The sequence below is a fragment of the Oncorhynchus masou genome, chromosome 10, assembly GCF_036934945.1.
Source record: "Oncorhynchus masou masou isolate Uvic2021 chromosome 10, UVic_Omas_1.1, whole genome shotgun sequence".
Taxonomy (NCBI): domain Eukaryota; kingdom Metazoa; phylum Chordata; class Actinopteri; order Salmoniformes; family Salmonidae; genus Oncorhynchus; species Oncorhynchus masou.
The window spans coordinates 23,332,900-23,347,060 of NC_088221.1; the positions used below are offsets into that span (position 1 = coordinate 23,332,900).

Sequence of the window (14,161 nt, forward strand, 5' to 3'; positions counted from 1 at the left end):
ATATTAAGTTCTGCTTTTCGGATGTATCAAATACTTATGTCATGCAATAAAATGCAAATTAATTACTTAAAAACATACAATGTGATTTTCAAAATTTTTGTTTTAGATTCTGTCTCTCACAGTTGAAGTGTACCCATGATAAAAATGACAGACCTCCACATGCTTTGTAAGTAGGAAAATCTGCAAAATCGTCAGTGTATCAAATACTTGTTCTCCCCACTGTATGTCTGACAGATTTTGATAATTGAATTGATAATTTTGCGTGTGATGGCTCACACCATGAAATAATGTTTAGAAGTTGTGAAGAGTATGACAATTTCACCAAGAATCAACTCATCAGTTTTGATCAGCAAGCCATGTGCATGTAGTAATGATGCAAATTGTAGACACTTGTATTTACTTTTTTGCACACGTGCTAAAATACATGCAATTTGCCTAAATGAAGTAGAAATTCAAACCTGGTGTGAACAATAAACTAATTGTTCAGAGATTTGAACTGATTGTTTTGAAAAAAACATTCTCATTAGAGAATTGAGCCAAAGCGATTGAGGAAAACTGTAAGAGAATGAAGGAAGCTGAAGGGGAGGTACGAGGCCTGAGTTCTCTTCCATCCCCATTGCCATTAAGAAAGTAAAAAGCAGTGGAAAAGAAGATTTTGAAAGAATGGGAAAACAAGAAATAATGTATCCTTGAATTATTTATTACCTGAGTTTGTAAGTAGAGAAGAGGTGAAGCAAGGAGAGAAGAGATGAAGCAAGGAGAGGAGAGATGAAGCGAGGAGAGGAGAGATGAAGCGAGGAGAAGTGAGGAGAGGTGAAGCAAGGAGAGGAGAGATGAAGCGAGGAGAGGAGAGATGAAGTGAGGAGAGATGAAGCAAGGAGAGGAGAGATGAAGCGAGGAGAGGAGAGGTGAAGCAATGAGAAGTGAGGAGAGGTGAAGCAAGGAGAGGAGAGGCTAGGAAAAGGAGTCAGTCTTTGCTTCGGCTGTTTATCCCTGATCGACCTTGGGTATAAAAGTGAAAAATATCTATTTTCTTGCTGATGTAAATCCATAGAAACCCATTCTCTCTCTGAACAATGTTTTGACAGTGCTGTGAAAGTTTTTCATCCTGTCTTGGGTCCTTGATGCTGTCCTTGGAGTACACCGAGTAGACTGAGGTCCCACTCCCGTTACTTTATGAATACGGCTCGGAACTCAATGCCAGTCTTTTGTCAATGCCATCTTGTCTTAACACTATACTTAGGCAGTGTGGAGGTCTTTGTTCAGGCCCTCTCTTGAACTAACACATGTGCTAACACACTATGTCAAGGCTCACATGCACTCACAAGAGAGGCAAGTAGGATTAGCTTAGCGGGTTTTAGGCATTAAACCTTTTCTGTACACTTCATGCCTTTTTCTCTGACCTCTATACTTGTTGCGCCCTATGTGTGTCTTTCTCTCGTCTTTCTGTTTCTCTCTCTCTTTCGTTCGCTCCCTCTCTTCAGTAGTCAGTAGTCTTGTCCTGTGATATACAATCTGAGAGAAAAACATTCATTCTCCCTGAATCTTGCCTCCCCCTCCTCCTTTACCATGCCCTCCTGTGCCCCTTCCTCCAGGTTAGTCCCGGTGACAGATGCACGGGGAGCGTTGAAATATGATGAGTCATGACATCATAATTCATGCGTTCCCGTTTTCACGGTTAAATCAATAACAGTGTGTCCAACTCAAGGTTGGCGGCCGGCCTTCACAGCGTTGCTCTCCATCCTCTTTTCTCATAGAAAATCAGATAAATTCTCCCTAAAATAATTAAGCCTTCAGCTTCGTCTCTGGCTTACTTTTTTACCGGCTTGCGGCTGATTAACGGTACAGTGAGGGAGTCAAGGTAAAACAGAAAAACATTTTGTAGCTTTTGGGATACCGTTGTATCTAAAAAGAACTGGATAGGCTGATCTGCCCCCTCCTCTCCCTCACTTTTTGTGCTTTCCCTTGCCTGCACAGGCTATTTTATCATAATTGAAGAGGTGATGCTGCTTAAAGGTACAGACAAACTGCCTTACATGAGGTTTGACATAAACCAACATGATGTTTTTGCGAGCGAGAGAGAGATCACCGCTAAAAACTTAGGCTATGTTGCAAATAAGGGTCAGTGGTACAACTGAAAAGTGTCTTTGCATTTAACCCAACCCCTCTGAATCAGAGAGGTGGTGCCATAAGCAACATCCACAGCACCTGGGGAACAGTGGGTTAACTGCCTTGCTCAGGGACAGGATAACAGATTCTTACCTTGTCAGCTCAGGGATTTGATCCAGCAACCTTTTGGTTATTGGCCCAATGCTCTAACCACTAGGCTACCTGCCACTCACAAATCACTTTTACAGTTGGTGGCACCAGCCCATGGCGCGGCAGGTAGCCTAGTGGTTAGATCGTTGGACTCGTAACCAACCTGAGCTGACAAGGTAAAAATCTGTCATTATTGAAAATAAGAATGTGTTCTTAACTGACTTGCCTAGTTAAATAATGGTAACAAATAATTTGGTCAGTAATCATCTTAAAACATATTTCATAGTGTGTCCAAACTTTTGACTGGTACTGTACATCCTTATGTGCACTAACTACTTTAATAGGCTAATTCATTTGGGGTTCAACACCTGAGGAAGTGGAAACAGTAAATGTAATGTCCTAAAAATACTTATCAGTTGTAGGCTACTACTCATGAGACCTATAGGTCTACTCGGAATGGCCGGTGCGCATATCGCGAGCCGCTCCATATTTAAGCCATATCATATCTTGGTTGTAGATTACTTGCTATTGAGCTAAATATTGAGAGTTGAGATTTTTTTTTTTTTTTAAATACCTACAGACAGCCGAGACCCTACTTACTCCCTTCGACAGAGACAAGGAGACGCTTCCAAAGCTGTGTTTTTCCCGCAATTTAATTTTTAAATGTTATACGATCAGAACAGATTTTTCTCTGGAGCACAAGAGGGAGAGGAGTGGCTCGCTCACCACAGCTAAACAAGCACAGGGGCAAGGCAGAAAAATGAATTACAGGAATCATGAGGATAATACGCTTTATTCTTTGACCAAATCATGGTTTTAACCACCCCAAAAATAGGACGTTTTGAGTGAGGTGACAAAGTAGAATGTGCTCTTTCTACGTTAATAGGCACCCTTTTTCTTTTTTACGATCCATGATCTTGGCTGTCTTTAATTTTTTATTTAACCTATATTTAACTAGGCAAGTCAGTTAAGAACAAATTCTTATTTTACAATGACGACCTACCCCTACCAAAACCTCTCCTAACGACGCTGAGCCAATTGTGCACTACCCTATGGGACTCCCAATCACACCTGGTTGTGATATAGCCCGGGATCAAACCAGGGTCTGTAGTGACGCCTGTAGCACTGAAATGCAGTGCCTTAGACTGCTGCCCCACTCAGGAGCCCTAACTGATGACAGAGTCGTAGCAGGTCTCTTTACTGATGCAGTGTTTGACTTTGAATATGATTTTTTGGGGACTCAGCACACTTTCAGAAAACTGGGCCTAACTGGACCTACCTGCCCTCCAGGACACCTACAGCACCGAATATCACAAGAATGGCAAAAAGATCATCAAGGACAACAACCACCCGAGCCACTGCCTGTTCACCCCGCTACCATCCAGAAGGCGAGGTCAGTACAGGTGCATCAAATCTTGGTCCGAGAGACTGAAAAACAGCTTCTATCTCGAGGCCATCAGACTGTTAAACAGCCATCACTAACATAGAGAGGCTGCTGCCAACATACAGACTCAAATCTCTTGCCACTTTAATAAATAGATTAATGAAGGTATCACTAGTCACTTTAAATAACACAACTTTAATAATGTCTACACATCCTACATTACTCATCTCATATGTATATACTGTATTCTATATCATCTACTGCATCTTGCCTATGCCGCACGGCCATCGCTCATCCATATATTTATATGTACTTACTCTTATTCATCCCTTTATGTTTGTGTGTATAAGGGAGTTGTGAATTTGTTAGATTACTTGTTAGATATTACTGCATTGTCAGAACTAGAAGCACAAGCATTTCGCTACACTCGCATCTGTTAACCATGTGTATGTGACCAATAAAATCTGATTTGGCCGTTGCCCACTGTATATTAGAGAAACATTTTTCAAATGTTTTTATGTATCTTAACAGGCCCATGGGCCCTTTTGCATTATTTTTTTATTCAAAATTATTTTTGTGTGTATCATTTCGACCAGACCACGATACTGAACAAATGTTCAGCCCAACTGGCATTTGCCAGTATTGCTAGATGACCAATCCGCCCCTGGTGGGAGGCGTCTCAGAGGAGGAATATGTACAAGTTTAAACAAGTTCTCAAAGCTGGAGGTCAGCCGGGAGCTAATATAAATGTGCTGCCGTTTGCGCGCGGGTATCAGGGGCCAAGAAAACATATCCCTCTCTATCTAGCTCTGACCTCCAACTCTTCAAAGCGCTTTACAGACACACGGAGCAGCACCCGATGTAGCGCGCGCCACGTGCCATGGCCACTCGCGAGGGCTGCCACTGTCCGGGCGCCGGGGGGCAAAACAATAATAACAGCATCCTGTACCATATACTGAAGAACGACAGACTCACGACCACCGAGGAACAACAAACAATAACAAAACCACAACAACACCAACAGCATCGCTGGCACAGGGTCTCCTCCTGTTCCTCCTCTTCTTCCTCTTCATCGCGGCTTGAGCTAAGGCAACAACAGGCATGCTCCTGCGGCTCCTCACGGCGAAGGGGGTCTCTCCGGTGCCCGCAGGTTACCTGCAAAGCCGCATCTGCGGTCCTCGTGAAGACTCTGCGGTTCGTGAAGAACGTGCCGTGTTTCCGCGAGCTGCCGGAGGATGACCAACTGCTGCTCGTTCGGAACTGCTGGGCGCCGCTGCTCGTGCTGGGCTTCGCGCAGGACCGGGTAGACTTCGAGACCACTGAGACTGCAGAGCCCAGCATGTTGCAACGGATCCTGACCGGTGGCTCTGGCAGCCAGAGCGGCTTAACGGACAGACAGGGTGAACCGCTGCTGGAGCAGAGCACGGAAACTTCTGGGGTCTCTCTCGCGGATATCCAGGGTATCAAAGCGTTCCTGAAGAAGTGTTGGGGTTTGGACATCAGTACCAAGGAGTATGCCTACATCAAAGGAGCAGTGCTATTCAACTCAGGTGGGCAGGATGCTTCTAAACGCGCCTAATATTCTCACTAAACATTAATATAATAATAATAATATATCCCATTTAGCAGACGCTTTTGTCCAAAGCGACTTACAAGTCGGCTGGGGCCACTACTTTTACATATGGGTGGTCCCAGCGGGAATCGAACCCACGACGCTTGGCGTTGCAAGCGCCATGCTCTACCGACTGAGCCACACAGGACTCTCAACATTCATTGTCTCCTTGTGTCCGTACTGGAGCGCTTGTAAATATCTCCAATTTCATACATTGAATAATTTAGCACTGTCTCTCGTTAGAAAAAATTGCAAAGCAGGTTCACAAGAAACAAACAGCACTGATTATTCAGGAAGACCCTGAATAATTTCGTGCTTAATGGCCAATTGCTACATAGGAAACTAAATTTAGAAAAATCTGGTATACCAATACACATAATCACCATTATTAGGCAACTAATTCCTGCATCTACTGCAAAGGAAGTATGTAGGCCTAGAGCTTATGGAATGATTGCTTTAGGAGATATATATCCTTCCATATCTGGAGACTTCAGAAACCTTGCCAAAGGGCCTTGTGAGATATTTGGTAAGTAAGCTGTTGACAAACTACCTGTTTACCATATTGACCTGGGCTCTTTCAACAACTTAAAGTTTCTATAAAGGATGATTATGTTTTTCTGCCCCCCCTCCCCTCCCCTCCTTCTCCTCCTCCCCACCAGATCTCCCAGGTTTGCGCTACCTCCACTACATCCAGTCACTGCGGCGCGAGGCTCACCAGGCGCTCAACGAGCACGTGAAGCTGATCCACCGGGACGACACCACACGCTTCGCCAAACTGCTCATCACCCTGTCCATGCTTAGGGCCATCAGCCCCGCCGTGGTTGCACAGCTCTTCTTCAAGCCCGTCATCGGAGCTGTCAACATGGAGGATGTCCTACTGGAGATGTTCTATGGGAAGTAGATGCTTTCCATGGTCTCGTCCAGAAACAACCCTTAGATATGGCCCCCTATAAGTTACAGGCACTTCCAGCCCCTACTCTCTAGGCAATTTCACCTAGCCCCTACCCTCTGGAAACTTAATCTTTCCCCTAGCCCAGGGTTTCCCAAACTTGGTCCTCGGGACCTCAAGGGGTGCACATTTTGGTTTTTGCCCTAACACTACACAGCTGATTCAAATAATCAACTAATGATCAAGCTTTGATCATTTGAATCAGCTTTGTAGTGTTAGGGCAAAATCCAAAACGTGCACCCCTTGAGGTCCCGAGGACTGAGTTTGGGAAACGCTGCCCTAGCCCTTACCCCCACTTCCCCTAGCCCCTTACCCCTACCTCCTAGCCCCTACCCTCTACATACTTCATGTATATCTGACATTATTGTATAGAAGTAAGCAATATGGCAGCTCTACTCTGCCCTCTGGTAGGCTATAAAGGAACAGTTTTGCTATGTTACATCTATCCAATCTTCAGCTCAACACCTGTGGGGTTGGTTCTGGACTGGACCTTAATATCTAAAGGACAGACAAACAGAATGTAAATCTAACTAACTGTTAACCAACCGTTAGATCTGAATGGACCGTTGAACAGAATAGACAAAGGATGAGATTTGTTTGTTTTGTTAAAAATGTTTTGAACACTGTGGTGGGTGAAGAACAGTCGGGGAAAAGGGGTGTGTGTTTTGGGATGGGGAGGGGTGAAGGAGAGGGTACAGACCCAGAAGAGCTGCTGATCGGACTCTAACTTATTTCTTTTTACATAAAACTATTTTTCTATAATAAAAGTATTCTCTGAACTGCTTTGCCATGCTTGTGTCAGGTGAGTGGTGCACTGACTGTCACTTTGGAGATCAGAAAGACCCCTGGACACTGATCTAAGGTCAGCTTTGTGGTTTACCCCCTAGGTGTTAAGGTTCGGGATAAACTGATCCTAGATCTGTGCCTTAGGGCAAGTTCAACCCAGAGAGATCATATAACCCAATGTTCCTTTATTGGTAACTATGGTTCTGAGTAAACGTTCATATCTGTTCATAGTTCACAGTTCGCTGATCCAACATATGACCTTTGACATTGGTCTGAATTAAAGGTCACTTGTGGGAGCAGCAAACTGAACAGACATTCACTCTTTTCGACATATGATCTTTTCTGTCTAGGTAGGAACATTCTCTTTTCATCTGAGTGTGTGATCTGAGTCGTAGGCAGCTAGTTTGTACTCTGCAGTGAAGAATGGCCTTTCTTCTAAGTCATCTACCATTGACTATTGTCCTGCATACAAAGATGGATTCACATCTCACCACACATATTGATGCTCATACTCTGATTTCACAAATTCACAACATTTTTCCTGTGTCTCTGTATGAGGCAATAGGTGATTGTTGCTGTGCAATTGAGATACAGTAAGCTCATTTATCATGCTAGCACTCAGCTCTGAGGGTTATTGTATCCATTGTAGGATTATCACAAAAAAGAGACAGCAATGGACTGTTAAGACCACAAGAGGGTACTGTTTAATCACATTTCACCGATCGTGTCGCTCTCACACACACACTTTAGGGCAGGCACAGGTGCGCAGAATATAACTTGAGGAAATTACCTGCAGAGTTAGATTGCCTCCGGGAGCGTTCGAATTCTCTCCAAATCCCATCATTACTGGCCGGATATGTAACAAACGGTAATGCTACTGGCCAAGATATGCAGGAGGATCAGGGGGTGGGGAGAGCTACACATCTCAGAGACACAGAACATAGTCACACAGTGGTCTAAGGAACCCCTCACAGATACAATCGGTTCCACATACATGGGGAAATTACAGAGTTGTAGAAAGTCTCTGCAAGAGCAAGAGAAGATCTCTGCTTCCGGCTCTGTTTTTTCGAGGAACCATGCATCTTCCTGCTACTGTTGCTCTGCTGTAGGACTGTGTATGTGTGACAGTTCAGGAGCAGGGAAGCAATGAAGCTTGGAGACACAAGACGGTCAGGTGCTCTGAGCAGTCAGAACAGCAACTCACCCGTGTGCAACCACGCATCGCAGCCAAGGGCTGAGGGTGTGTGTGTTGGTGTGCGACTGTGTGTGGGGAGGTAGGCGGAGTAGCGTTACGACAAGAAGACCACAACAGATGCCATGGAGCTGGCGGCGGGAGGAGTGTGAGCTGTTACCATGACGATGAGGGATTCGGGAACCTGTGGGTGGACCCACAGCCCCCACCCCTGCCCCCATCAGGCTCTGTCCCTTTAAACTGGTGTAGACCTGAAATGAAGGTGTAAGCAAGATGATAGTAGCTCCACTTTGCCCTCTGATAGGCCAGACCCCCCCTTCCCATTCCTCTACACACACACTAAATATGTTGATGTACATATTTATGTCTCTATCTCTCCTCCATCCTCTCCATAGGGGCCTATTTTCTTTCAAATTAAGCCCCTAATTGCTTAGGATAATAAAGAGCCTATTAATCCTGTGTCTAGTAATAAAAAGCCAGCTGTCAGGCAGGAGGCTGCCAGACGAGCGAGAGAGAGAGAGAGACACACACACACACACACACACACACACACACACACACACACACACACACACACACACACACACACACACACACACACACACACACACACACACACACACACAAAAGCTATATCACTGATGCTTGCCACCATGTTGTGTGAGAGAGATAGAGGCAGAGAGATAGATGTGTGTGTATTCAAGCCAGCCTGCCACACTTACTGGCCATATTACTGATTCGTGCCACCACTGTGCGCGTACTTGTGTGTACGTATCATTGTCTCATTGAACCATTGCTAATTTACTATGCACCAGCAGGTGGCAGTGTTTGACTGGGTTTAACGTCGACACCTGCAGAAATCCACTTTTTTGAGCTGAAAGACGATGGCCAAAGCTTACCCATGATGTTGTACAACGATTTAAGTCAATAAGTCATCGCTTTAGTCAAAGTATGATATATTTGGGCTTGAAGTGACAAATCTGAACTGCCCACTTTGGTAAATTCTGTGTGAATGTGGTGTCTTTTCCTATGATATGACAAATTATTTTCAGCCTGCGTTTTGTTTCAGGGCTGGGTTTTATTTGAATGTTACCACTCATCAGTATGGCATAGCTTATTAATCAGAAACAGCTACCAAGATATTCATCTTCGTGAATGTGTTGAGCCAAACAGAAATGGGTCCTCTTGGCCCCTGAGTCATGGAGCAGATAAAACTGTTTTTCACTTCCTCTTGATTTCTTTACCAGAAAATCATCATAATCCACTTACATTTATTTTTGAGCTAGTCTGTATTAAAAAAATATATGACAATTTTATAAATGCTATAATTGTGTGATATGACAGCATTTGGCAAACCCGCTTCCCCCATTTCCCCAAGATGAGTGGTTTTGTCACTAAGGGTTTGCTTCACAACACGCTCTACTGCTTTGATTGGTGTAACGTTAGCTAGAAACCACAAGTGTCTCTCTGGATAATGAAAAAAGAAAGTTCAAGGAACTTATAATTAGTTACAGGTTATTTGCGCCATGCATGATGATCATGAGCTAAATCATTGTAGCCTAACCCATTTCATCTTATTCTTTCTTTCTAACTATTTATATGGCGGATTTGCGGCTTCAATTTATGGAAGATGCCTTAATTAACATTGGAAGTCAAAGATAGGCCAGTGGTTTCCATCTGTGGCAAAGTTTTCCTTAAATCAATGCTTATGACAAATCCAGCTCCAGAAGCAGCCATAGAGCCAGCTGCCTAATCTTAAAAACAAACAAAAGCAAAATGCAACAACAGATAACAATTAGCTAGCTAGATAAGGTTAGCAAGCTAGCTAGCTAGATAAGGTTAGCATGCTAGCTAGCTAGATAAGGTTAGTATGCTAGCTAGCTACACTGATAGCTGTCAGTGCCTGTTGATGTTCATCAACTCTACATGGGAATTCCCATACCCAATTCGTGAATATGTATCAATGGCCTTCGTCATTCTTCGGAGGTGCAAGCTAAACATTCATTTCATCTCTAGGACAGGAAACAACGTTGAAATAGTGGCGGCAACTTCCTCTGTGGGCGGGATCCTTTAACCTCTTGAATCTATAGGGGCGCTATTTCATTATTGGATAAAAAAAACCGTGCCCGTTTTAAGCGCAATATTTTGTCACAAAAAGATGCTCAACTATGCATATAATTGACAGCTTTGGAAAGAAAACACTCTGACGTTTCCAAAACGGCAAAGATATTATCTGTGAGTGCCCCAGAACTGATGCTACAGGCGAAACCAAGATGAAACTTCAAACAGGAAATGAGCAGGATTTTTGAGGCTCTGTTTTTCATTGTCTCCTTATATGGCTGTGAATGCGCAAGGAATGAGCCTGCCCGATCTATCGTTTCCCCAAGGTGTCTGCAGCATTGTGACGTATTTGTAGGCATATCATTGGAAGATTGACCATAAGAGACCACATTTACCAGGTGTCCGCCCGGTGTCCTGCGCCGAAATTGGTGCGCAAACTTCAGCTGCAAGTATTTTTCCATGGGATTCAGGGAAGAAAGCAGGCTTCCACGAACGATATATCAATGAAGCGATATGTGAAAAACACCTTGACGATTGATTCTAAACAGCGTTTGCTGTGTTTCAGTCGATATTATGGAGTTAATCTGGAAAACATTTCACCGTTTTGATGACTGAATTTTCTGTTTTTTTTGGTACCCAAACGTGATGTACAAAACGGAGCGATTTCTCCTACACAAAGAATCTTTCAGGAAAAACTGAACATTTGCTATGTAACTGAGAGCCTCCTCATTGAAAACATCCAAAGTTCTTCAAAGGTAAATGATTTTATTTGAATCCTTTTCTGGTTTTTGTGCAAATGTTGCCCGCTAAATGCTACGCTAAATGCTACGCTAGCTATCAATACTCTTACACAAATGCTTGTTTTGCTATGGTTCAAAAGCATATTTTGAAAATCTGAGATGACAGTGTTGTTAAGAAAAGGCTAAGCTTGAGAGCTAGCACATTCATTTCATTTCATTTGCGATTTTCATAAATAGTTAACGTTACGTTATGCTAATGAGCTTGATAACTGGATACAGGTTTTTTTCATAGCCAAACGTGAACAAAACGGAGCGATTTGTCCTACACAAATAATATTTTTTGAAAAACTGAACATTTGCTATCTAACTGAGAGTCTCCTCATTTAAAACATCTGAATGTCTTCAAAGGTAAATGATTTTATTTGAATGATTTTCTTGTTTTTGTGAAAATGTTGCTGGCTGAATTCTAGGCTTATAGCTATGCTAGCTATCAATACTCTTACACAAATGCTTGTTTAGCTATGGTTGAAAAGCATATTTTGAAAATCTGAGATGACAGTGTTAACAAAAGTCTAAGCTTGAGAGCAAATATATTTATTTCATTTCATTTGCGATTTTCATGAATAGTTAACGTTGCGTTATGCTAATGAGCTTGAGGCTATAAATAGGATCCCAGATCCGGGATTGCTCGACGCAAGAAGTTAAATCATCATCTGTTCATAAAGCCTACCTACAGTACTACTTACACTTCTGACTTTTGGACCATGGGAGACCGTGTAAAATAGACAGAACATAAATGAAACAAGAGGAGATCAACATTTTTAATGTGCAGTGAGAAAGTAAGGGCAACTGATAAGTATGATTGTGTTTCTATAAAGATAGACAATTCTTTCCAAGTGAAAATCGTGTTTATATATATATATTTATATAAATATCTATATCATATATAGAATAAATATCTATTTGCTATGCATACTCAGAAATTACACCTTCAAATATAATTAAAAAACATATTCCAAAGCACAGATGTATGCTTCTTCTTTCTTTAAACATGACCTATCCTATGGATTAGAAACAACGGATTCTCAGGATGGAAAGATACTTAAACAACTCAACCAAAACATTGAAAATGCATTCACTTTTTGAATCTAAGAATATTTTCATGAAGGACTCAAAATCCATCTTGTTGTCTTAACAAACCATGACCCATATAGCAAAGTAGTGTACAAAACCTGCATTACACACACTGCATACCTTTCCCTAAATGTCAGATGAAACGTAAATAAGTATGACTTCTCAAGCAAACTCTTTTTGTTATAAAAATATACTTATTTTTAAAATAATCTACAGATTTATTTTTAAGGTGAGGCATTTCACTATCACGCTAAAACAGCAAGGCTGTTTGTTTTTATAGAAAATATGAAACTCTGACTGACCGACGGGCTGACTGGAGAAGATTAGCATGACTCCCTAACTTCTCCCCTTCCTCTGGCCCACAGGAAGTTACATCAACATCACCGGTAGCTCCTCCTTCTTTTTGCATATTCTATGATTTTTTAAAGTGTTTTTAAAACTAGATATACACCTTATACAGGTCAACAAAAGTAAGATGTTGCTCCTTGAAGTAAAACGTTGCAATGTCCAAGCAATTCCCCAAAAGTGTAAAAGAAAATAATATATATCTTAAACTACACAAAGTCAAGATAAAAAAACACAACAGCGCAGATACATGACATACTGGCTTTCTTCATAAGCATATAAAAAAACCAAAAAAAACAACATTTTTAACAAAGAAAAAACAGAAAAAATAGAAATATATAAATCTGTGTGACAAGTTAAAGCAAAGTCTTAAAGTAGAGAAGGCAACACACACGATTGAATAAAAAACAACATATGAACAAAAAACAGGAAGACACTGATGCTACAAATACATTGGAAATATATGTACAAGACCCTGTTTTCCTTTAGTGTGTGTGAGTGTATGTGTGTGTGCAAGTGTGTGTGCAAGTGCACAAGTGCCAAAGTGTGTGGGTTCTTTTATTTTGTATTCACGAGTTCATTTTGATCAAAATCTGTTGTCTCTTGATCAAACAGTTTGTTGTTGTCAGTCTGAATCTTTAATCCTCCGGTGAAGAACTCCTCCTCCGTGTACATGAGGGCCACGTTAAATCCAAACCTGCCTTGACCCTGTCTTGCCTGTTGACAGGGGTCCATTCCAACCCAAACTCGTCACAATCTCTCAGCTATAGCTACAGTAGCCAATCAGAACTGGCTCATAGAAGCGTGACTACGCCACCAAACCAATCCAAAGTGATCCAACCCAAACCAGGCCAGACCAAACCACTAGTGTCGCATGGTTCTATCCTGTCCCGGTCACCAGATGACGCTGGAGATGCTGGTCTCCCTGGGCAACAGCGGCAGCATGGCGTGGTTAGTGTGCTCCTCCTCCAGACTGTGCTCGCGGCTCTTCCCCGCCGGCGGCCTCTGTCCGTTCAGCAGCGTCAGCGGGATGTTGCAGTAGGTGTGCTGGTTGCCTAGTGATGACAGCGGCGGCAGCGTGCCCCCCGGCGGCAGGTCGTACTCGTAGCTGCGGTAGTAGTGTTTCTGCCGCATGGTGGTGTGGTACGAGTTGTGGAAAGACGAGCGGAGCTCCGGGTGCGCCGTGGCCATGGCGGTGGAGGTGGCGGCTGCCATAGAGATGGCGGAGACGGTCTGGAGCTCGCCGAAGGGGCCCTGCTCGCTGACATCCAGCGCTGGCTCGTGGCTCAGCATTGGCTCGGTGCGGCGGAAGGGCATCTCATACTGCAGCTGCTTCCAGAACTTGGAGCTGAGCTTGTTGCTCTTGGGGCCATGCCACTTGATGACGGTGAGGGTCTTGATGGTGTGTTTGAGGGCCTCCACCTCTTGGTAGTTCATGATGCCACGCAGCTCGGCACACTCGATCAGAATCACCTTGATCTCCCCGGTGACCAGCATGTTGCGGAGGCGTGTCTCCAGCTCAAAGATGCTCCACCCCCGCCGCACCACGTAGTTGGGCGTCATGACGATGATGAGGCACTTGGATTGGTCCACACAGCGCGCCACGTCTTCGATGTAGGCTGGAGAGAGCGAGGGAGAGTGACAGAGAGAGAGGGGGGAAAAGGGAGAGGAAGAAACGAAACTCAAAACACAATCAATC

General features: G+C 43.3%; 2 protein-coding genes across 2 annotated transcripts; one reads left to right on the plus strand and one right to left on the minus strand.

Annotated features, from left to right (window-relative positions):
• The first annotated feature begins 4,374 nt into the window (after positions 1-4,374).
• LOC135546953 (nuclear receptor subfamily 0 group B member 1-like) lies at positions 4,375-6,977 on the plus strand. Its single transcript, XM_064975510.1, has 2 exons — positions 4,375-5,193; positions 5,915-6,977. The coding sequence occupies exons 1-2, from the start codon at positions 4,524-4,526 to the stop codon at positions 6,154-6,156; spliced, it is 912 nt and encodes a 303-aa protein (XP_064831582.1). The 5' UTR covers positions 4,375-4,523; the 3' UTR covers positions 6,157-6,977.
• A 4,813-nt stretch (positions 6,978-11,790) lies between these two features.
• LOC135547365 (interleukin-1 receptor accessory protein-like 1) lies at positions 11,791-14,095 on the minus strand. Its single transcript, XM_064976343.1, has one exon. It carries the CDS (start codon positions 14,023-14,025, stop codon positions 13,357-13,359), a length of 669 nt encoding a protein of 222 aa, XP_064832415.1. The 5' UTR covers positions 14,026-14,095; the 3' UTR covers positions 11,791-13,356.
• Between the last annotated feature and the right edge of the window lie 66 nt (positions 14,096-14,161).